The sequence below is a fragment of the Brassica oleracea genome, chromosome C6 (genome assembly GCF_000695525.1).
Source record: "Brassica oleracea var. oleracea cultivar TO1000 chromosome C6, BOL, whole genome shotgun sequence".
Lineage (NCBI taxonomy): Eukaryota > Viridiplantae > Streptophyta > Magnoliopsida > Brassicales > Brassicaceae > Brassica > Brassica oleracea.
In genome coordinates this window covers 37,744,280-37,768,014 of record NC_027753.1, presented here as the reverse complement: position 1 = coordinate 37,768,014, position 23,735 = coordinate 37,744,280, and the positions used below count along the sequence as shown (strand labels likewise).

The 23,735-nt window shown below is 34.4% G+C and overlaps 7 protein-coding genes and 2 non-coding genes across 9 annotated transcripts; 5 read left to right on the top strand and 4 right to left on the bottom strand.

Moving 5' to 3' along the window:
- The first annotated feature begins 31 nt into the window (after window positions 1–31).
- Window positions 32–799, top strand: LOC106299359. The gene is made up of 2 exons (XM_013735464.1): window positions 32–619; window positions 670–799. The coding sequence occupies exon 1, from the start codon at window positions 34–36 to the stop codon at window positions 607–609; it is 576 nt and encodes a 191-aa protein (XP_013590918.1). The 5' UTR covers window positions 32–33; the 3' UTR covers window positions 610–619; window positions 670–799.
- A 390-nt stretch (window positions 800–1,189) lies between these two features.
- Window positions 1,190–2,704, top strand: LOC106298796. The gene is made up of 4 exons (XM_013734933.1): window positions 1,190–1,586; window positions 1,743–1,845; window positions 1,919–2,080; window positions 2,345–2,704. Exons 1-4 carry the CDS (start codon window positions 1,333–1,335, stop codon window positions 2,489–2,491), a joined length of 666 nt encoding a protein of 221 aa, XP_013590387.1. The 5' UTR covers window positions 1,190–1,332; the 3' UTR covers window positions 2,492–2,704.
- Window positions 2,705–4,418: 1,714 nt separating this feature from the next.
- On the bottom strand, window positions 4,419–4,490 carry TRNAD-GUC. Its single transcript has one exon. It is a non-coding gene; the product is annotated as a tRNA-Asp (tRNA).
- A 47-nt stretch (window positions 4,491–4,537) lies between these two features.
- On the top strand, window positions 4,538–7,079 carry LOC106300871 (26S proteasome non-ATPase regulatory subunit 3 homolog B). Its single transcript, XM_013737127.1, has 8 exons — window positions 4,538–4,744; window positions 4,820–5,010; window positions 5,097–5,234; window positions 5,319–5,455; window positions 5,544–5,598; window positions 5,696–5,806; window positions 6,117–6,356; window positions 6,430–7,079. The coding sequence occupies exons 1-8, from the start codon at window positions 4,654–4,656 to the stop codon at window positions 6,940–6,942; spliced, it is 1,476 nt and encodes a 491-aa protein (XP_013592581.1). The 5' UTR covers window positions 4,538–4,653; the 3' UTR covers window positions 6,943–7,079.
- On the top strand, window positions 6,954–8,434 carry LOC106298155 (protein Simiate-like). Its single transcript, XM_013734236.1, has 7 exons — window positions 6,954–6,959; window positions 7,059–7,308; window positions 7,385–7,433; window positions 7,531–7,657; window positions 7,739–7,809; window positions 7,899–7,971; window positions 8,179–8,434. Exons 1-7 carry the CDS (start codon window positions 6,954–6,956, stop codon window positions 8,311–8,313), a joined length of 711 nt encoding a protein of 236 aa, XP_013589690.1. The 3' UTR covers window positions 8,314–8,434.
- Window positions 8,435–10,413: 1,979 nt separating this feature from the next.
- TRNAE-UUC lies at window positions 10,414–10,485 on the top strand. The gene has a single exon. It is a non-coding gene; the product is annotated as a tRNA-Glu (tRNA).
- Window positions 10,486–10,797: 312 nt separating this feature from the next.
- LOC106299527 (F-box/kelch-repeat protein At2g22050-like) lies at window positions 10,798–12,103 on the bottom strand. The gene has a single exon (XM_013735606.1). The coding sequence runs from the start codon at window positions 12,004–12,006 to the stop codon at window positions 10,864–10,866; it is 1,143 nt and encodes a 380-aa protein (XP_013591060.1). The 5' UTR covers window positions 12,007–12,103; the 3' UTR covers window positions 10,798–10,863.
- A 300-nt stretch (window positions 12,104–12,403) lies between these two features.
- LOC106296754 (SKP1-like protein 1A) lies at window positions 12,404–13,628 on the bottom strand. The gene is made up of 2 exons (XM_013732980.1): window positions 13,260–13,628; window positions 12,404–12,773 (listed from the first exon to the last, which is right to left on the bottom strand). Exons 1-2 carry the CDS (start codon window positions 13,569–13,571, stop codon window positions 12,600–12,602), a joined length of 486 nt encoding a protein of 161 aa, XP_013588434.1. The 5' UTR covers window positions 13,572–13,628; the 3' UTR covers window positions 12,404–12,599.
- Window positions 13,629–17,797: 4,169 nt separating this feature from the next.
- On the bottom strand, window positions 17,798–20,650 carry LOC106296309 (GDSL esterase/lipase EXL3). Its single transcript, XM_013732415.1, has 5 exons — window positions 20,246–20,650; window positions 19,636–19,766; window positions 19,262–19,492; window positions 18,200–18,455; window positions 17,798–18,113 (listed from the first exon to the last, which is right to left on the bottom strand). The coding sequence occupies exons 1-5, from the start codon at window positions 20,520–20,522 to the stop codon at window positions 17,920–17,922; spliced, it is 1,089 nt and encodes a 362-aa protein (XP_013587869.1). The 5' UTR covers window positions 20,523–20,650; the 3' UTR covers window positions 17,798–17,919.
- Window positions 20,651–23,735: the final 3,085 nt, after the last annotated feature.

Here is a 23,735-nt window from a genome sequence, read left to right as displayed (position 1 = left end):
TTTCTACCATCAGTTTTCATCAAGACACAGATAATGCCTAAGAGACAAAAGAAGAAGGGTGAGCGTGGGAGTTGCTCGGTACAGACTGCTAGGCTCAGCACAAAGGGCAATTTCAGAAAGACGGATAGGTCTCATCCTGCGAATCGAGAGATAACCCAGCAGTGGGATATACATGATGATGATTTCTACGAGCAGATGAGGGGAGTGGAAATATGTCCGTCGCGCTTCGCTCACAGAGACACTACAGATGCATTGGGGATAACCGAGGATATTGAAGCCTTGTTCGCGAAGATTGGCCTGGGATACATCTTCGATCTTCACTGTGATTGCTATGCTGATTTGACCAGGCAGTTCCTCGCATCAGCCCGCCTCTACCATCCTGACGAGGACAACCCGGTAGCTGATAAGGCGATGTTCTCCTTCATTGTGAACAGGCAGTTCCACTCCATGACCATCTTTCAGCTGTGCGACGTCTTTGGGTTCGAGAAAGGACGTCAATCTTGTGTTCCTGACTTCCCGGAACACAATGATTTCTGGAAATTCATCAATTCAGGAAACTTCATCTCTAGAGAGGCCAAGCAAGCTAGAATTCGTTCAAACTTGATTTAAATCTGAACACATATAAAAAAAATTGAATAACGGGTTCAAACTTGATTTAAATCTGAACACATATAAAAAAAATTGAATAACCTAAGATTTTTTTTTTATCAAAGTTCAAAATAAGTTTAAAATCTAAGAATTGTATCATTATTCATTATTATTCATCAGAGAATTTACATAGGTTTCTCGTGACAATACTTATTATTTAAATAGCTAGAAATTCATCAAAATATATAATACTGAGGATGCTTAAAATAATACACAATTTAATTTTTTTTAATGTTTTTTTTTGCTTAAATTTTTCAGTTTTATAAAAAAATTAAAAATACTTGAACCCAAAGCATTATTCAATAATTAATATTGCTCCAACCTGAACTTAGTTCAGATCTAAAAATAAGTTTTAGACAAAACTGTACGATATATCCAAGCACGAAGTCTCGGATCCAAACAGGCAAACATACATAAAACATGAATAAAAAGGTAGGGAAGGTTGTGCCAAAAAAAAAAAAAAAAAAAAGGTAGAAAGCTGAACTCAAACCGAACCCAAACGCCCATGTGGAATGGCAACCAGATTCTACCACGTGGGAATAAATTCTACGGCTAGAGATAAAAGAGAGTGTCTCACTTCACTTCCGAGCAATCTCAGCCGTTGCTTTACATTCACCGACAGTCTCTGACTCTCTTGTCTTAATAACCCCCTGCCATCCTAGGAAGAATCGAAAGAGCTAGAAAATGATCAGAGCGTTTTTCCTCTTACTTGTCTTCTTCATCATCGGGACGCAAGTCCACGCGCAGCTAATTCCACCGTCGAAGCCCGATGGTTTCGTATACCCACCGGGTCGCCGTGTTGACCCGGATACAATACTAATCGAAGCGTTTTATGACCCGGTGTGCCCGTACAGTAGAGACTCTTGGCCGCCGCTAAAGCAAGCTCTTAAACACTATGGATCTCGCGTTTCCTTGCTCCTCCACCTACTTCCGTTACCGTTAGTACTCTGTTTACCTTCTCCTTCCGTTACCGTTAGTTACTATAAATAGAATAGTAGACGAGTAGCTTAGGAATGGTTCTGTTTAAGATATGTTCAAAAGATTCAGTCTTGTAATGAAACTGTTTTGGTTTTCTTGGGTTTTGGATCGTGCAGGTACCATGACAATGCGTATGTAACTTCTCGTGCTTTACATATAGCGAACACTCACAACGCTAATGCTACCTTCAGTTTGCTGGAAGGGTTCTTTAAGCATCAGGTTTGTTCGATATTGTTTGCATCTATGCGTATGTCTATGTTTATATGGTTAAAATGTAACTGTTTCTTGGCAGGCAATGTTCTACGGTGCGCAAACACAACTCCTGACTAGACCTGAAGTTGTGGGAAGAATTGTCAAGCTTGGAACAGCTACGTTGGGAAACTCATATCGACATGTTCTCAAATCCGGCTTCAACGACACAAAGTCGGAACGTGCAACCAGAGTTTCATTTAAGGTATATATCTTCAGTTTCGGGTTGTTTTCACTTGCCATGGTGTGTATTAACTAGCAAATACAAGAATATTGTGTGTTTTAGTGCCATGGATCTGAACCTATCAAGTTGAATATTTGACCATGTTGATAGGTTCAGGTTCAGGCAAAAAAACAAATGTACTTGATAGGTTCAAATATTGAACGGGTAAAAAATTTATACTACTTGAATTTATAGGTTCATATTTAGCTCATGTGTTTGCTTTTGTGGCGTTAATGTGTTTTGCAGCATAGCACTTCAAGAGGTGTTTATGGAACACCAACCTTCTACGTGAATGGGTTCAAATTGCCGGATGCTGATACTCCCTCTGAACTTGGAGGATGGAAAAAAATTATTGATTCTCTGATTCATCCACAAAAGGTACAAGGTAGCTAGAGATGCAAGATGATCTCGTTTCCTTTATTTGACGATCTCGAGTACTTAACCTGTTTTCACATCCATATAATGTAAAAATAATAGTGCTATTGCTGTGTGATGTGACAATATTCACTGTATATATGTACTTGGTCAAAACCTGTCTATTGTTCAATGAAACATCGTCATTGAATGACATGTTGGGTTTCGATTTAAATAAGACAAAAGTATTACTTGTCTTGTCATGGTTTCATTATTAATTAATTATGATATTGCTTCTCACGTTTGGTGGGTCGATACTCCCAACTACACTTTTGTCACGTAACTTTTCTTTTGTTTGGTTGCCGAATGCTTACAACATTTTTATCGTTCCATCTTTTAGCTAAAGATTATGCTTTCTTATTGAAATTTCAAAGAAGCATTACTTGCATACCAAAAAGTCAATGGACAATGTATATCATTTTTTTTTTGTCAGCAGACAATGTATATCTAAATGTATTAAATACTTGTATGATATTTGAAATGTTCTTCTTATAGAAAAAATGTAAAATAATTGAAAATGTCTCCCAATGCATTATGCATAGACTTCATCTATCTGCAAAACAGTACAAGTACATACACGTTCTTCATATATTACAAAGAAGAACAACTACTACCGAGGAATCCTCTTTTTTTTTTTTTCCCTTCAGTTAGCATCTCTTCTTCAGTTTTGTCTAGGTGAGAGAAAGCTGGGACAAAATATACTCTTTTTGTTCTTTGCGTACCGGTTCTAATGTGATAAACAGTTGTTGTAGTCTTTTCTAAGAACTTGTTCTTGCATTTGCAATATATGAGTTGATTCTGTTAGTCTTGTGTGCTCTAATATAATGATGACAATGCATTGACGAAATACTTGATTCACACGAAAGCAAGAGGCAGAAGCCACTGATTTCTCAAATGACTTGATGAGGTGTTTTCACATCCATATAATGTAAAAATAATAGTGCTATTGCTGTGTGATGTGACAATATTCACTGTATATATGTACTTGGTCAAAACCTGTCTATTGTTCAATGAAACATCGTCATTGAATGACATGTTGGGTTTCGATTTAAATAAGACAAAAGTATTACTTGTCTTGTCATGGTTTCATTATTAATTAATTATGATATTGCTTCTCACGTTTGGTGGGTCGATACTCCCAACTACACTTTTGTCACGTAACTTTTCTTTTGTTTGGTTGCCGAATGCTTACAACATTTTTATCGTTCCATCTTTTAGCTAAAGATTATGCTTTCTTATTGAAATTTCAAAGAAGCATTACTTGCATACCAAAAAGTCAATGGACAATGTATATCATTTTTTTTTTGTCAGCAGACAATGTATATCTAAATGTATTAAATACTTGTATGATATTTGAAATGTTCTTCTTATAGAAAAAATGTAAAATAATTGAAAATGTCTCCCAATGCATTATGCATAGACTTCATCTATCTGCAAAACAGTACAAGTACATACACGTTCTTCATATATTACAAAGAAGAACAACTACTACCGAGGAATCCTCTTTTTTTTTTTTTCCCTTCAGTTAGCATCTCTTCTTCAGTTTTGTCTAGGTGAGAGAAAGCTGGGACAAAATATACTCTTTTTGTTCTTTGCGTACCGGTTCTAATGTGATAAACAGTTGTTGTAGTCTTTTCTAAGAACTTGTTCTTGCATTTGCAATATATGAGTTGATTCTGTTAGTCTTGTGTGCTCTAATATAATGATGACAATGCATTGACGAAATACTTGATTCACACGAAAGCAAGAGGCAGAAGCCACTGATTTCTCAAATGACTTGATGAGGTCTCTAAACACGAGAAGGCTTCAGTGCAGACCATGTTCTTTGTGACTTGGCCGACGACCAAAAAGGTCCAGGACAAAACGACAGCGTATTAATAAACAGTTAGGATTAAAAAAAGTTTAACGCCGTTGCCGGGGATCGAACCCGGGTCACCCGCGTGACAGGCGGGAATACTTACCACTATACTACAACGACTCTGTTATACTGCAAATGAAATTAATATCTCATCTTCAAAATAAAAATCAAATCTGTCTTGAAGAAAAAGAAAAGGTTACTTACTTACTTACTTACACATACCTTCTCCTCCGTCTGAAAGCAAAGCACCTAAAGAAGATCTCTGAGATTCGCGGCCGAGAAGATGACGACGACGACTCAAGACGTGGAGATGAAAGACAACAACCAAACCCCACCTCAATCCATCGTCTCCGCCACCCCCTCAACTCTCCAGCGTAACGAATCTCGATCCTCATCCTTTTTTACTCTCGCTAGGGTTTTTGAAAATTCGAATGTTTTTCCCCAAACAGATCTGAAGGAGATCGCAGCTCTGATCGATACCGGCTCCTACACCAAAGAAGTCCGCCGCGTCGCTCGCGCCGTGCGCCTCACCGTCGGGATACGGCAGAAGCTCACCGGCTCCGTCGTCTCTTCGTTCCTCGACTTCGCTTTGGGCCATGGATCTGAGGCCCACGCTCGTCTCTCTTCGTTCGTTCCCAAGGTATACTTGTGGTTGATTCGATTCTTTATCTCCGTTGAATACATAATTTGGATCTGTGTTGATTTTTTTTTGTTTTTTATTTTCAGAGTGATGAACATGACATGGAGGTTGATACTGCTTCGTCCATTCCCTTAGCTGCATCCAAGCACGTGCCTGTGGAGCTTGAGGTTTACTGCTACTTCATTGTTTTGCTTTTTCTGATTGATCAGAAGAAGTACAACGAGGTTTGATTCTCTTATCTCTGTGTGTGTTTGAGGTTTCGTTTGGCGTACTTTGTTTTTGTTAATTTTGATTGATTCTGTTTTTAGGCCAAAGCTTGCTCTTCAGCTAGCATCGCTCGTCTCAAGAGCTTGAACAAGAGAACCATTGATGTGATAGCTTCAAGATTGTATTTTTACTACTCTTTGAGTTATGAGATGACTGGTGATCTCGCTGAGATTCGTGGGTTAGTTTTTTTAATTCACTGACTTTGTTTCTTATATTTGGGTTTCAACAGTTTTATTAGCTGATTGATTTTTACTTCTGCTTTGTAGTACTCTTCTGTCTTTGCACCACTCTGCAACACTGCGTCATGATGAGTTGGGTCAGGTACGTTTTTTTTTGTTTGACAAATGAGGTGAACACTCTGAAACTCTTGATTCAGCTTTTGTTTTGGTTATTGAGTATGTCCATTTCGTGAGTGCAGGAAACACTTCTGAATCTCTTGCTTCGCAACTACCTGCACTACAACCTTTATGACCAAGCTGAGAAGCTTAGATCTAAAGCTCCAAGATTTGAGGCACATTCCAACCAACAGGTATCCTTTAGTAGTTATTCTTATACACACTTGGTTATTGTGGCTTTCTGGATTATAGTTTCTCTAATGGCTCACTTATGGTTATTGCGTTTATATGTATTCCTCCTGCATTCATATATCTCCTGCTAGGCCTTTGCTCGCACATTATTTTCTTAAATCTACGTTGCATTTCGTTTCTCTGCTTTATCTATTTTTTTTTTTCTCTGCTTTATTTATGCCTTCTTGCGTTTTCTTTGACCTTCATATCTACAAATTCTAATAAAGTATGTATGTATATACATATCTCACGCAATTTGTTTTGCTGTTACAGTTCTGTAGGTACTTGTTTTATCTGGGTAAAATCCGCACGATCCAACTGGAGTACACTGATGCAAAAGAGAGCCTCCTCCAGGCTGCTAGAAAAGCACCTGTCGCTGCTCTAGGCTTCAGAGTCCAGTGCAACAAGTGGGCTATTCTGGTTCGTCTCCTCTTGGGTGAGATTCCAGAGCGATCCATCTTCATGCAGAAAGGAATGGAGAAGGCTCTTAGGCCATACTTCGAACTTACCAATGTGAGTGTTAATCTTAGCACTTCTTGCATCTCTGAAAAGGAGCTTATGCTTAATATGTTTGGATTTTTGACAGGCTGTGAGGATTGGTGACTTGGAGCTCTTCAGGAACGTTCAAGAGAAGTTTGCAAAGACATTCTCCGAGGACAGGACTCACAACCTTATTGTCAGGCTCCGACACAACGTGATCAGGACAGGACTGCGCAACATCAGCATCTCCTACTCGAGAATCTCTCTCACAGACGTCGCCCAGAAGCTAAGGCTGAACTCCGCAAACCCTGTCGCAGATGCAGAGAGCATAGTGGCTAAGGCCATAAGAGACGGAGCAATCGACGCGACCATCGACCACAAGAATGGTTACATGGTCTCGAAGGAAACAGGAGACATCTACTCCACCAACGAGCCGCAGAACGCGTTTAACTCGAGGATTGCCTTCTGTTTGAACATGCACAACGAAGCGGTGAGGGCGCTGAGGTTCCCGCCGAACACGCACAGGGAGAAAGAGAGCGAGGAGAAGAGGAGGGAGATGAAGCAGCAAGAAGAGGAGCTTGCTAAATACATGGCTGAGGAGGATGACGACGATTTCTAGATTTGATACAAATGCTAGCGTATCTTTGTCTCTTTTGTTGTTTTGAAATTATCTGACGTTTTTGTGTTGCTGTTTTCTTTTACTTTATGAGAAACAGAACTCAATGGTTTTACTAGTTTTCATTTTTCACGAACTCATTTACCGAAGAATTCAAGTTTCAGAAACATGATAGGCATTTGCAACTGAATACGAGATCTAAAACGAATCTAATACCAAAAAAACTGAAAATCGAGATATTTCAGTCGAGTTTACATCAAGAAGAAGACGAAGACGAATTGCGAAAGCTTCTGCTTTCAGATATAGGGGAGCTTACTCTTTCTCCTCCCTCAGCTACACAAGTCAACTTCGTTTCTTACTTCATCACAGGTTCTCACACTCATTCATCTTCTATTCAACCCTTTGTGATAGTGTGTGAATAAACCGCTTTTCAATGTCTTGGCAGATTTTACTAAACCGGGTCATGATCACTACATCTACCGTCACGCCAATGGGTATGTTTAAAGTCTCTTCCTTTTCACTGTTTGATGTAATAAAGTTTGGATTTTTTTTCTTACTTGTGTGTGTGTTTTTTGTTTTGTTTTGTTTAAGTTTGTGTGTGGTTGGATTAGCTCCTACTCATATAGCTTTTAAGGACCAAGGTGGGATCACTAACATTGATTTCAATGTCGGTAAGTCTGATCGTAGCGTCTTGAAAGTCTCTGGCAAGCGTAAAAAGGTTTGCTTTCCTCAGTCTTTTTGCTGATTGTTATAGCTAGAAGTTGTGTGTTCGTGCTCAGAATGCTCTTCTTGTGCGCAGAATGCTATGCGGTCTGAATCGAATACAGCATTGTGCAAAGTCTCCACTGCTATTGATTCTTATATTGTCAGGCGCACAAGCTTTATACTTTGTAGATGTTATGAAAGATTTGAACTTTTGATTTGTGTGTTTGTTTGTTTATGTGTTGGGTTTATTCTAGGTGTTGCGTTAAAGGTTCTCTCTTGGAGGTGAACGAGAGATTAATCAAGCAACCTCAGCTTCTTAATTCATCGGTAAGAAACAATTGAATTATGTATTATTGTCTTAACATGATGTTATTCTTCAATGTTTATTATGCAAATGAATCTCTAGTTCTGAGAGTCCATAACAATGTGCTTTACTGTTACTAGCTTATGAAAGAAAGACCGGCACTGAATAATAAGTCAAAATGTATTTTTAGTTACATATGTTTTGTTACAAAAAAAAAATCTGATTTTCAGGCTGATCGAGAAGGATATATTGCGATAATCATGCCAAGACCTGCAGATTGGACCAAAAACAAGGAATCACTGATCACCTTGGAGGAGTATAAAGACAAGAAACAAGACGGTTTACTAGAACCGTGTCTACTCTGAAGCTGATGGTTAGGCTTAAGTCAGATTAGAACTTTTATGTTCAACAGTATTCATAAAGCTGTTGTGCTTTTACCTGACAAGAAAACTTTGGTAGCAAAGATCTTTTTGGTCTAGGATGTTCTTCGTGAAAACAGTTTCAATATATAATTAAATTTTATTTTTAACACTACTTAATACTATATAAATTTAGTATAATTTATGAGTTATTAAAGATGATTGAGTATAATTGGTTACACAAATTTCCAATAAATATAACTTATTTATATTTCTAACAAAAAGTACTTTATAATATATGGTACAATATACTCTCTATGTTTCGTAATAAGTGTCATTCTAACATTTTTTTTGTTGCACAAAAAATGTCATTTTGCAATTCCAATGCAAATTATACTTACTTTCAGGTGAAAATTAATTGCACACTGCATTGATTTTATAAATAACTTTATTTATCACAAATACTATTGGTCAGAGTGTAATTAATAACAAATTACGTATATTTCATCCACCTTTTTAATTTATGTGAAAAAAATGACATTTATTTAGAAACGAAAGGAGTATAATTTTGAAGCTTTGACTTCGTCAAAGTATATCTGAACTCAATTGATTTTAGTTCTAAATAGGAAAAGGATTGTATTTATTTTTTTGTTTATGTTTTGGGTGCAATCTAACTTTTATAAGTGTAACCGGACTAGGAAGAACATCACGCTATATTTACCCTAAGCGTTGGTATTATCTTTTGTTTTTGATCAATCCCAAAAATTTGTTCAGAAGTTCTTTTTAGTTCTCTAAAGTTTTTAATAACGATGAATAGGAGAACTAACCAAGATCAGAATCGATTTGATCACTCCACCTCTGACCAACGAAATTGGCCAAGAGTGTAGCAAATGCAACCTCAGCTACTTCCACCACTGTTAACTTATTTCCAACAAACTCAGCTACCTCCACCACTGTTAACTTCTTTCCAACCGTTGTGGTTTCCTCTTCCGCAGTTTTCTTTTATGACTGTGCCTGGTAAGTTAATTTTTGTTTATACAAAAGCTTTTGGGTTTCTACGACTAAATTATTTTGAGTTTAGTTTCATTAACTTTATTTGGATGTTACAGATTTTTCGGAGGTTGGCACTAGTGTCTGATTTATCGTCTAGAATTGTCAGCCGGATTGAATATTATTTCAGGTAAATTAAACTTTATATTTTTTGTGCTTTATTAATTTGTTTTTTTAGATTTATTGTGATATTAATATATGGATTGGTTAATAATACAGCGATGAAAATCTAGTGAGCGATGACTACTTGAAATCTCTCATGGATAATCAAGGATGGGTTGATGTTTTCTTCACTGCAGCTTCATTGCAGAATTTAGACGAGTAAGTAATATTCAAGTTTGTAATAATAGGAATATTTGATGTTAGAGAATTATATAAATATCAATTTTGTGTCTTGTTTTGACAATCAGATCAAAGCGTTGACCGATGATATCGACTTGATATTGCGTTCAATGGGATCATCAACAACCGTCGAGGTCCAGGTAAATTCATGATTCCTTTATTACTTGTCTTAAACTTATATTGTATATAGATGGAAACAAAAAACTCATATATAGTTTTTTTTAATAAAAACTGTGTAGGTTTTCAGATTAAGGAAACGTCATGGATGGGAGAGGTGGATACTTCCATGAAGCGACTCCATATACCATTAGCGATGTGGAAAAGTGACGATTGAATTGAAATATTGTTAGCTTGTTTACAGTGTCTATATATCTGGAATATTTTGTCACTCATGGTTATTAAAAAAAATGTGGCTTTCCTTCTCATGTTTTTGTGTTAAATTCAGTTTATTTATATGTTGGTGTTAATAACGCAACAGAAAATATAGAACAAACCAAACTAGTTCATCGTATGAACTACAAAAACTGGCATCATTAACGATTGGTATGAATTGAAATAATCGAATAATCTTCCACTGTTTCCAAGTTTCAGTCTAACACTCTAAGCATAGGTCTTTCCTTCATGGCGTTCATCAGTTCATGCAAAAGGCTTATGAAATCAAAAGATAAATATTGTTATGATTAGATAAGTACAATTAAAGACTAATAGCATCAGTCCGTTGTCGTCCAGCGGTTAGGATATCTGGCTTTCACCCAGGAGACCCGGGTTCGATTCCCGGCAACGGAGCTTTTTTGGGCTCTAACAATAGTAACGTCAATCCATTTTTATATTCTAAACAGCGGTACCTCAAAAGGTTTAGCATATGTTTGTTCATGGATTCATTAAGGAACTTTTGTCCTAGAGATGTGCCAAGAGTCTATAGCTAAGAGGATGAGGATATGTCACAGTTAAAAGGATGCATGTGTTTCTTTTACTGCTCACTGCTAAGAGCAGAGCAGGAGAACATAGTTTATGAATCTACATTCTGTTAAATGTTTATTCATTTTCTTCAGTTTTACAAACAAAAAAAAAACATATGACTTCATTCCACAAACTTAAAACATGATAATTATTTTCTGAGTTGGTTTCTTTCTATGTAGCAGCAACCAACTTGCTCTCAACCAATCATAAACAGGTAAAACAATGAAGAAAACTAAACCAATACGGAACTGCACCCACAACACCAGACCAATCAATCGTCCCACAAATCTTTTCTCCAGCTCTATCCAGCTTAACCAACATACAACCAACACTCTTGGTAAAGGTCTCATCAACTTCATTTTCACCCAACATGTACAAAACCGCAAGCCTTCCGTCGTCGTCATATTCCGACATCGCATCCGCGCGTGAGATAAACAGTTTCTTCCCATCGGGACCGACCAAACTACTCCACGCATTAAACTTTGTATTAAACCACATAACCCCGCTCCTAACAAAGAAAGCAAAGAGAACATCCTCCACCACGCACGCGCGACACACCGTATCGTCTAAAGCTTCCTTTCTTCCACGTTCCGAGGAGAGTCTCTCGTTTACGATACGAACCATACGTTCCCTTTCGCATCCTCTCGGGTTGTACACACTCGTCTCCTCGGACTCCACCATGTAAACCTTCCGATCCACCGAGGCGCCGCACCGTAACGTCTTGCGCACGTTCTCCACCCCTGCCAGCTCCCAGGTTCCAGACTTTGGATCAAAGACTTCCACCTGGATCTCTTCGTGAAACCTTTTGTTGGAGACGCCGCCTCCGATCACGTATACCTTCCCGTCGATCACTCCCACAGCTGCGTCGTACTTTTTTCGAGGCACGCTCATGCTTGGTCCCTGAGTCATGTTCCCAGTTCGGGTGTCGAGGATCCATAGATCCGAGGAAGGTTTTCTAGAGCCGCCGATGAAAAAGATCTTCGACCCCACTGTGGCGGTCGAGGAGCCGTACTTATGAGGAGGGAAGGGTGTTGGATTTGGAACTAGCACATACTCCGTTGTTGTTGTTTCCTCCTTGGGACGAAGAGTAAACCAGTGGACGGTGGTCGGATCGTTGTGTTTGTTTTGGAAACATACATATAGGGAGTTCTTGTCGGGTCGCAAGCCGTTGAGCTCAGGCGAGCGAAGGAGGGATCTTAGTTCTTTTGAGACCCAAGAGAGGCTTAGGCGATAGCTTCTTGGGACAAAGGCCAAGCATCTCAATACGATTTCTTGGGGCAGTGAAGAAAGCGACGGCGGCGGCGGAGGATGGTGGGTACTGTGTTTTTTCGGTGGCTCGTCGGACATTTATTGCTTTGATGGAATATGATCTCCACTTTCCAGACGGCAGAGCATTTTCGCTTAAAATAGAAAAAAAAGAACGTGCTAGAGAATAGCAAGATGTATGCGGTGTGTGTCGTGCTGTGCAGTCATCAACTATATATATGTGTGAAGCTTACTATAGATTAATAGATCAACTTGAATAATGGAAAATGATGTATTAGAGCATCTCCAATCTCCAATGTACACCTCTGTATTTTTCTCTAAGGTGGGTTGGAGATGGTCTTACAAATGACGATGGCAAAAGTCATATTTTTGTTAATGGTATGAAACTTATGTGAATAACCAGAGTTCAGTTCTCGAGTCATTTATAGACTAATGTTATTTAAATGCATCTTGCATACTCGTAGATTGGATAAAACAGAAACAAGATAACCAAAGACTGATTATAACCACAAATTATCCAATAATTGGTTCTTAATGGGTAAATAGAAAAGCACTAGGAGGAACGGAACCAACATAAGTCATTAATTTTCCTAACAACATAAAACGCAAATAAGATAAAGGAAGAAGCTTTGCAGGTTCTGCTATAGCTTCAACAAGGCTTCTCTTTGGTGAGATCATTCAAAAGCCCATTGGTTCTCCCTGCGCACCTCCTCTTCCTCCTCAGGCGAGAAGTCGTTCTTGATGTTGAAGGTCGTGCGAATCTCATCTGGAGTCTTGCCTTTGATCATATCAGCCACCGTCTGGCACGTGAGGTCGAGAAGGTTCTTGATGTTCAGATAGTTAGCAGCCTGCACGATCCAAGAAACGTAAACACATTAGATCCAAATCCAAATCACAAACCCTAATTTCCCAAATTGAAAACCCTAAAATCCCCAAAACCCAAAATCGAAACAAAAAGTAACAAAATTGAAATCAGTGGCAAACCAGGATCCAATCTCTGAACGAAACCCCCAAATCTCAAACCCTAATTTCCCAAATTGAAAACCCTAAAATCCCCAAATCACAAAATCGAAACAAAAAGTAACAAAATTGAAATCAGTAGCAAAACAGGATCCAATCTCTGAACGAAACCCCCAAATTTCAAACCCTAATTTCCCAAATCGAAAACCCTAAAATCTCCAAATCCCACAATCGAAACAAAATTGAAATCATTAGCAAACCAGGATTCAATTCCAGAAACAAACCCCCAAATCACACACCCTAATTTCCCAAATCGAAAACCCTAAAATCGCGAAATTGAAAACAAAATCGAAGAGACGAGAGACGAGACGAACCAGGATGAGTTCAAAGAGGGTAGCCTGATCGATCTTCATGAACTCGGCATCCCAAGCCTTGAGGTCATCGTCGGAGGAAGCGCCACCATCGGCGGCCGCCTCGGTCTTGGCAGCAGCGGCGTCGACGTGCTTCTTGCAGTACTCGATCACCTTGGCGAGGATCTTGCCGGTGACGTTGGGAAGAGGGATGCCGTTGTCGGTGCAGTCGTCTTCGACCATGTGAGCCAGGGTCTGAGACTCGCGAGCCACGGCCTCGTCAACCTCGAAAGACTCGTTGTCGGAGCTCTTCAACACAATCTTCTTCGTCGACATCTTTTTTGATTTTAGAGATTTATTTGTTTTTGAGGGAAGCGATGAGGAGAATACGAAGGGATGCGTCTCTCTATTTATACTAGAATCCCTAATTTTGATTAAGTTGGTTGATTATTAGAAATATAGAAAGTAATCGCGAGATTAATGAATTAAGGAAAATTTGTTTTATTTTTTTCCTTATAAGAGAATAAAGGAAAATTATAGAAAAGACTACTAATTTCATTAAAGTTAAAACTTCTTTTTGTGTTCAACTCATAATTATTTTATGATTTTCTTATAATTCTTAGAAAAAATGAATTGGTAAATTAGTATTGCAATTGATGCATATGTTTTCCTATTTTCATATTATATATACATATTAATGAATAAGGAAGTGTTGAATTTTTTCTTATAAGAAAATAAAGGAAAACTATAGAAAATAATACTAATTTCATTAAAGTTAAACTTCTTTTTGGGAGGTTATGATTAATTCATCCCTTGTACTTAGATTTTTGGAGAGAATGCAATCATATTTGTATTTAACTCGTAACTAGATTTCGATCCGCGCAACTTCGCGGGTTTTTGTTTTCGTTTATTTTTATATAAACATTTTGTTTTCAATTATAAATTTGTATATATTATAATATATATGTCTATCAATCTTTAAAACATAATAAGTTTACGGTATATTTTTTTCATTGAATATATTGTTTCAAACTTTCACATGTGTTTGTATTTTCTTCTATATATATATTTTGGATTATTATTTCATTATTAAAATTGTAACTATATATATAAAGATTAGTAAAATATTGTTTTATTGTCATATTCAAAGATATTGTAACATTTCACAAATTTATAAAGTTTTTAAAAAATTAAACTTTTCGCTTCATAGATTTATATTATCGAGTAAATAATTAAACATTTAGTTTTTCTTTAATTTTTAAAATAAACTATATAGTTTTAAATTTGTTTTCATTGGTTTAAGATAGTAAAGATTAATCATTATTAGATAATATAATTTTTGTTAAATAAAAAAAATCTTTATAATTTAAAAAGTTAACATCGACAAATATTTAAATATTTTGCATATAGAAGTATAATATTACAACATTAAATTATATCTATTTAATTTATACTATCTATAAATCTTTTTAAAAAATTAAACTTTTCGCTTCATAGATTTATATTATCGAGTAAATAATTAAACATTTAGTTTTTCTTTAATTTTTAAAATAAACTATATAGTTTTAAATTTGTTTTCATTGGTTTAAGATAGTAAAGATTAATCATTATTAGATAATATAATTTTTGTTAAATAAAAAAAATCTTTATAATTTAAAAAGTTAACATCGACAAATATTTAAATAATTAACATATGAAAGAATAGTATTACAACATTAAATTATATCTATTTAATTTACACTATCTATAAATCCAATAAATCATCTATTGTTTAAATCCAATTATTGATAGCCCAATAAAAATTTCTGGTAGACCCAAAATTTAAATGATAAGATTAGATATTAAATGTAATATGACTTTCTAGGATGTCCATTAGGTCCATTTTTTAAAAAATTCACACATAAATCAATATTGTGACTTTTTTTTTAATATATAAGATTACTTTACGATTTTCTTATATTTTTCAGCCTGAAAACTAGTGAATATCTTTACATTATAAATTATGATTTTCTTATGATTACTACAGCTGATGCTTATATATTTCAATCTTTTCATATTAGGTATTTTTACATTATAAATTAATTCAGAAATTATTATTTTCAAATAGAAACAGTATTGATTTTATTTGAACTTTATTCCTTGACAATGGATATGTTATATACGCATCATTACATATATTCACACCGTTACATTTTAGTATGTTATATAACTGTTATTTTTTTTTTTTTTTGACAAAAGATTTAAATGTTATATAACTGTTATAGTTTTATATAACCGTTACATTTTAGTATGTTATATAACTGTTATAGTTTTATATAACTGTTACATTTTAGCATGTTATATAACTGTTATAGTTTTTTTCACACCGTTACATTTTAGTATGTTATATAACTTCTATTAGTTTTATATTACTGTTCTTATGGTTCCAGAGCATTTGTTATAGTTTTGTCTTTTTACGCCTAAATAAGTAAATTAAATAATAATGATACTATTGCGTTCCAGTAATCGAATAATAGTAGAATTAAAATTTAACCATTTTCTTAATATGGTTTACAATGTACAATAAAAAAAACTCTATAAACTAATAATGTTGGCACTATGGGAATTTATTAATTTATAGAGTTATTAATAAATATGATTTATAGAGTTATTAAGTATGTTTATATAAAATTTATAAGTATGATAATTATTAATTTATAATTTTAACAAGACCATATATTTACTTAAGAATTTTCTAAATATTATTATCTTATTATTTTATGGAATATTGTTATATTTTACACCGCTTCAATTTGGGACTGAAATTTTTTATTAATTTATAATATTTATTAATTTATCAAATATTAATTTATATAGTTTTTAATTTATATTTTTTAGGGTAAGTGTTGATAACTGCATGCATTAAAATATCATAGCTTTTTAACCACTTATGAAATCTTTTGGAAAGCCGTGTTTGAAGTTACCACTTATGAAATCTTTTGGAAAGCCGTGTTTGAAGTTTCGGAATTATAATTCTAGTAGTTACACCCCCGAAATATACAACACTAATTTTATAATCTGTGGACAGCTATGGTCAACCTAACAAATTAATTCAACGCGTGATGGTTGACAGACATATAAAGTGAAGATACAAAGTCTACTGCATAAGTTGTTAGAGTTTTTGTGGATATAATTTACGACTCAAGTTTCCAAAGTCTGCATAAAATTCTCTCTACAACTCATTGTGGTCATCGTGCTCAAACTCAAGATCTTTCAGTACTGCGTAGAGGAAAACTCGAGTACCACTGCTGAAAATTTTTCGTGACGCGTCAAATTATTTGTTTGGTTGACGTAGTATACATATATCCCGAACTCGCCTTGTATCCATCTTGCCGTTCAAAATTGTCCATCAATGACCAATGAAAATACCGATTCAGTAACGTTTAATGACCAATGAAAATACCGATGCAGTAACGTTTACCTTATCATCGTTGCACAAATGGGAAAACAAATAAACATTTTCAGGTATATCAAATTACATAACTATCAAATTAAACTAAAAAACAAACATTGTTTGTCCACACACCAAACTGCTTGGTGCAAGATCAAGAGATGCTTCTGAATATAGTATGTTCTGCGGTGAATGGTGATCCGAGCGCCAATACAAGACTTGTGTCTTGCTCGCCTAAATCCTCTCCTTGAACCTATTTATTTTATTTACCACAAAAATCACAAACATTCAATAACTGTTTTGCACATATATTAATTGTTTTAGAAAAAAAATAGCTGAACAACAGAGTATTACATATGTCGCTGTGAATACGATTGTATGACTGATATTTTCTCAAAAGTACATGCTGTTTTTTAGGAAGGGAGATTTGTATTCAATCTTTGTAGCTAGGACCGGTTTAATAGAACTGGTCAGTTCGTACAAGGGTATATATAATATAATGTATATCTGATCAGGTATGACACCTGAAAAGCTGCGGTTGAGGTACCAAAAATGAAATCCTTTAGGGAAGTTGGCACGAGTAAAGGTATGTTCGGTTCTAGAGCATGCATGTTCATTGGCCGGGGTTGGTGAGCCGATCATGCCGAGGAACAGAACCAAACTTAGGAAGGAAACATGTGGAACCTCTCCATTAGTGTGCATGTAATCTCTTAAGATGACTGCGCTAACTTTTTTTTTTTGAAACACAACTTACTTTCGTTTATCAATTTTCTTGAATACAAATACGAGAGGAAATTATCCGTTCTCTTTGATAAAAAGCATAAGATACAATAACAAACTAAACTAAGAAAGATAGATCTTCCAAGGAAGATGACAGCGAATTCAAGACAAGGCTTGGATGCGTCGATGGGGCATATCCGACAGAGTCGGACAGCTGAGACTTAGTCACATAATGTGACGTTGAGGGACAGCCCTCACCTGCAAGACAACACATGGTAATTTCTGTTGCATCTTCTGCCCCCTTACAGACCGCTACGCAAGATAACAAACCGGTGATAAAGCTGAAGCCGAAGCTCGGCAGTATATATGAAACTGCGCTAACTATTATGAAGAACGCTATCAGATTTCTCCAAAATACGAAACACCAGTATATATATTAATTTTATTTTGAACGAATACATTATCCGAATAATACAGACAAAACATGATAAAATATAATCAATCACTACTAGGAAGTGAGCTTTGGATTTAAATTTAGACAAACTGATTAACAAATTTGCTAATCAACAGTGAGACTAACACTTTGTAAGTTTTCTCTGTGGGATGATAACTGTCCCAAAACACATGGCTAGACACGTCGGGGCATACAGAAGATGTGATTTTATTGCACAGAACAGCAACTTCTATGACTCCGGTTCCACAGCATCCTTTATTAGACACTCCAAATCCTATAACAACTCAGAGTTAAGACATATTTTCTACTAAAGACAACAATCCTGTACAAGAGATTTAAATACAAATTGTAAGGTGTTACCGTATTTTGCAGGACTCTGGATGATATCGAGAAGAGGGTCATAGATATTAATGTAGGCCGGTTTGATACCCGGTAGAGTTTTATGCATCAAATCCAATTTTGTGGAGATCTTTGAATTAAAAAGCTTTGCTGCTTCGTTGTAATACTCAGCACACTCTCTCAAAAGACCTCCTCCTACGGTTCTCTGTGATGGTACACAACCAAGTGGTGGTGCACCAAACACAGCGATTCTTCTCACTCCATATCCGTATAGTTTCTGTATTATGATTGATGAGTAGCTAATATTAATTTTATTAACAACAAGTTATTTGGCTCATACGGGTGACATTGCCCCATCTTAGTTCTAAGATTCACGGTTCTATTCTCCTATGACCCCTTTACTATACTTTTATCCAAAAAGAATTAAATAACATTAGAAAACTCAATCCACATATATTTACATGCATATTCTAGCACAGATGAAAGAATGAAAAAAATTAGACACATGATCAATCTATACATGGTACAGCCAGTATTAATGTCATGAAAGTTATACGTCACGAATAAATATAAAATATTTGGTTTGGTAATTTGTTTTTCCTATCTGATTGTCCTTCATGGTAACAAAAATGTCTGAACATCTTAAAAGAAATTAATAGTGATATGAAATATGAGAGTATTTAGTAGGTGGCCATAAATCTGATATTTTTAGTAAAATTTATTATAGTTTAAATTTTAAGATGCTCATAGTTATATAATTCTTTCGAATTATACATCCTGTTCTTTGAAAAAATAAAACACTACGCATGCTGTAAAAGACCGTACGCTACAAATATTCTGAGCCGTCGCATAAAAGATTACATAACATAAATAGAATTATTAGTCACTGAATAATAACACATTGTTAGATTCTTACTACTTTTAGGTTATGTTTTACGTTATTTTTGACTCATGCAGTAAACTGTAAATGGTTATTTTGTTTACTCTTTCAACAAAACTAGCCACAGTATACTACATATATTGTGGAATAGTGGACTACATATATATGTAGAAATACCTAAAATATGAGAGAAGCTAGCTTACGTTCACAAAATCGGAGGCAGAGTTGACCATAAGAGTAGTGTACGAATCGACGTCGTAGTGAGGTCTTGCACGGAGAACATAGTAAGTATTGGCTATGTCGTCGCTGCCTGCGACCAATAAGAATAAGCTGTTGGCTAATATGAACCCTTTTCTTTCTTCCCCAACTATATTCTTCACTTTCTCTATGTACTCCTCGAAATATTTTAATTGATCTTCTAATGAAATTACTGCCTAAAACCATCAATAAATACAAAACAAGACCAAGTTAGATAGGTAAATATCAAATCAAATATTTCCATATTATAGGAGTTAGCTTACAATTATTAAAAAGAACACTATATGATCGTCTGATTACGTATAATATATAGTATTACCACGAGTTTGGGTGTTAAGGGATCGTAACCAGAACCTCCCGACGCAAATGATACACCGGTTAAAAGATCTTCAGTCTTTAAATTTGGATCGAGATATGCAGGTACAACTGATTTTATTCCCAATTCTTCGGCTGCAAATAAGAAGAAAGCATAAAGAAAAATAGCGTCATTTTCAACTTTAAAGAAAGAAAAACAATATTCCGTGGAACACTAGCTTTCCAAATCCTAACAAAAGAATGTTTCTAGCCTTGTCTTTAACTACTGTCCAGAAATGAACAAAAAGAAAAAAACAAATGATTGCTCAAATGATTTGCAGGCATCACTAACATGTACATCACTTGTGTCCTAATCAAATCTCGGCATAGCTCAGTCAGTTTTGGTTTCCAATTTTTTTCTGAAAATAATATAAGTATAGACTTCTAAATTTTTTTTTTTAATTATTAAATTTTTAGTAAATGCTTATTGTTCTCAAAATTTCAAACCCGGTCATATCCGAATAAGTCGTAATATAAATGTAGAAATCTATGTTTCAGTTGACATCTCTTTTTCATTAGAGCTGAAAAAACTACGAGTAGAATATTTAGAAATTAATAGAATCACGAGAATGAACCAATCAAATCGGGAGGGACTCGTCCGTCGCAAAATCTCCCGGTGGGAACGCCGCCTTGGAAATTGATACCGTAAGGCTGAAAATCGCACTTAACTACGGTTTTGACATTGTTATTATTTCCGGTGTCGACAATGGAGTCACCGAAAGCTATTAGCGCTGGAAACGTCAAGTTTGGCGGCAGCTTTATGGCGACGAGTGTCTCAGTGAGAAAGAGAACGGACAACAAGCATAGTTTCCGTGAAAAGCAAAAACAATACCAGCTTGTATTGTCTTTCATATTTGCTTTATTGTAACGTAAAATAAAAGAAGATTTTAATATAAGAAATGTTTGCTTTGAACCAGGACAAAGAGAGAAAATTATATAAACTTTTCTTCTATGTCATCATGGCATGTTCATATATAGACAAACACACATGTATATATATGCATTGCGTGGTGGAGATGCTGTGGACTTGTGGTAGACTTCAGACAAGACAGGATTAACCAGTTTATTGAAGTATTTTTAGATGTAGTAGATTGAGTACTTATTTTAATCGTAGAAAACAACTGAGATAGTGTATTTAATCTCAAACATACTAGTTTTTTTTTTTTAATATAACAGGCGGCTTTAAAGACATAAATATTAGGGTCTATGTCGAAACACGTATCGCCAGCATGAGTGTGATTGCATATAGGATTGGTTAAATATTAGGATCTAATTAACCGGGAATTATAGTCGCTGTAGTATTTAGATGACATCCTCATAAGAGAAGTAAATACTCTCTGCTCTGTGAAAGCAGAACGCATTAATTGAATATTCAACTTGCTACGTATATCACATTCTGTTGTGGAATCTATCATGGAATGGTTCATCGTGCTTTCATGTAACATACCACAAAAAGTTATTTAATTGAAGAATATCTAGGCCTTTTTTTTTTGTTAAAAGAGAATAGCTATAGGCTTACAACAAGAGATTAGACATTTGGTTTTATTTTTTCTCATTTTATCTTGTTCATAATAAATACTACTCTGTCCATTTCAAATTTGATATCTTCTAGATTTTTTCACGCTAATTAGAAAAGAGTTAAATGTTCTGTTTTTCCCTTACTTAATTTTTGAATTTTTTTTTCTTAATTTATAATGTAAAATAGATAAATTAATGATATAAATTGCATTGAAATTCTAAAAATAACACTTATTTTGTAACAAAAATTTATTCTGCAATGACACTTAATGTAAAATGGAAAGAGTAAAAATAATTGAAATAATATGTTTGAATTGAAATTTGGTTTATTTATGATAAAATTAATAGATATATAATCTCTTTTCTCTTATATTTATAAAACAGAAAACTTAAATATATTTCATATAGTCAATAAACCATTTTACATGGATTTGATAAAAAAAAAAAACATTTCAGTGATTTAAATTTAGTTTAGGATTGTTTCAAGGATATATGTATATTCATACTGATCATTTTACAAAATTTATTTTAAATCAGTCTCTTCGATTTAAATTTTAATTTAATTAATTAATAAATTTTAAATGTATTTTGTAACTCTTTTCATTTCGGTTGATTTTATATTTAGTATATAGGACTGGTTCAAAATTTTAATTCTATCAACTTTATTTTAATTAAGATTATTCGATTTGATTATGTTTGGTTCAAATTGCAAAGTCTTTTTAAAAGCAATAGACTTAATTTCTTATGGTTAATATATTAAAACAACAAATCGTCCAGTGTTAATTATAATAAAGATAAACGTAGACATATTAGACATTTGTAATCCATTTACTATAATCTAATCCGTCAGCTAGGTTACATTGAAATGCGATATAACTACTTAACTAAAGAATCTCATGCTAGAATCTTTGAGCATGTGTGATGCAATTAAATTGTAACCGAGCTACAACTTCAATGTAATCATAATTAATACAACCAAGACTTCTTGATCCTATCAAGCTCAACAACTTATAAGATCTGGTTGGTATGATCTTTGGTCTCTTCCGTAACCATGGCCGGTTAGAGACATAGCTAAGTGAAGGATTATTCTTGGATCCCCAAAATTATAAAAGTTAATATATATATATATATCCCTAATTTATTAAAAAGTAGTATTACTCAAAATCCCTAACATATTTTACAGTTCTTTTAAAAGTCCAATTAACGACTCATCATGCGTAAATACGGATGACCGAAAAACCAACGAAGGTGTAGGATAGCTATGTGGATCACACGCAACAGGCCCACAGGGGATACTACCGCAAAACTGGTGTGAAGAAGGTAGATTTCTATATACATATTACACGTGATATAAAAAGGTATAAAAAGCGGCGTTAAGAAGACAGAAATTGGGGCTATTAATAGGAAAAAGCTTGTGTATTTGGACAAAAGCTTGCTCTTATTGATATCTGTTCAGCGATGGTCCAAATGTAATAATTGTAGATTATAAATAGCAAGCCAGCGGTCTAGTACTAGCTGATAAATCAAGTTAATTAATACTCCCTGTTCCTTAATATTACATATTCTAAAAAAAAAAATTATTTTAAAAAGATCAATTTTTTACATTTTCAAGACATGTTTTTTTAACTAATTGCAAATTTCAAAAAACTTAATTGCATTTACTGAATTGTTATTGGTTTAAATTATGAAACAAAGATAAACACAAAAAATATGCAAATTTAATGTGTTTTATTAAAATGTGTGAAAAATCTAGAATATGCAACATTAAAAAACAGAGGGAGTAATTTACTAGGTGATAATCCGCGCCATGCGCGGAGTGAGTAGATTTAAATAGACTATTACTTTGAATTTATAGACATTATAAAAGTAGAGTGATAGAAAGAAATACTACATGTTATAAAATAAGTGTTTAAACGAAATTGAGTATGTGAATATAAATGAAGCTTCAATTTTTATTTAAAACATGTGTATTAGTTTTGTTTAATTGAAGTATAGTTCATGGAAGTGAATCAATAAGAGTAAGCAAATGCTAATATAAAATAAATTATAAAGTAAAGATAAAACGAAACATAGGCAATAGAATATTTGTTTTCATAGAATAAATTATAAATATAAGATAAAACGCAACATAAGCAATAGAGTAATAAAATATATAAGAAACAAAATATAAGAAAACAAAATTAAAATAAAAATTGAGAAAAAACAACTATCGTGAATATTGTCTTCAGAACTCTTCGTTTGCAATTCTGTTATGCGAAATAAAAATATATATCACCATGCGAAATTAAACACATTATTTTACAAAATCTGCGAACGAAATGTATTATTTCATTCTGAAAGCATCGATTTATGGAACACCATTAGGCTCAAAGACAATTTGAGAAAAACCATCAATGTATGCAAGACGCCTAGGTTTAGGGTATATTTGATATCATAAATCGCCATTATGATAATTCGTAATGCTAAGTTGATACTGAATATATTAGTTACCTTGTTATTAAGGCGTGCGATTTTTTTGCCATATTATAGGAAACAAACTGAGGATAT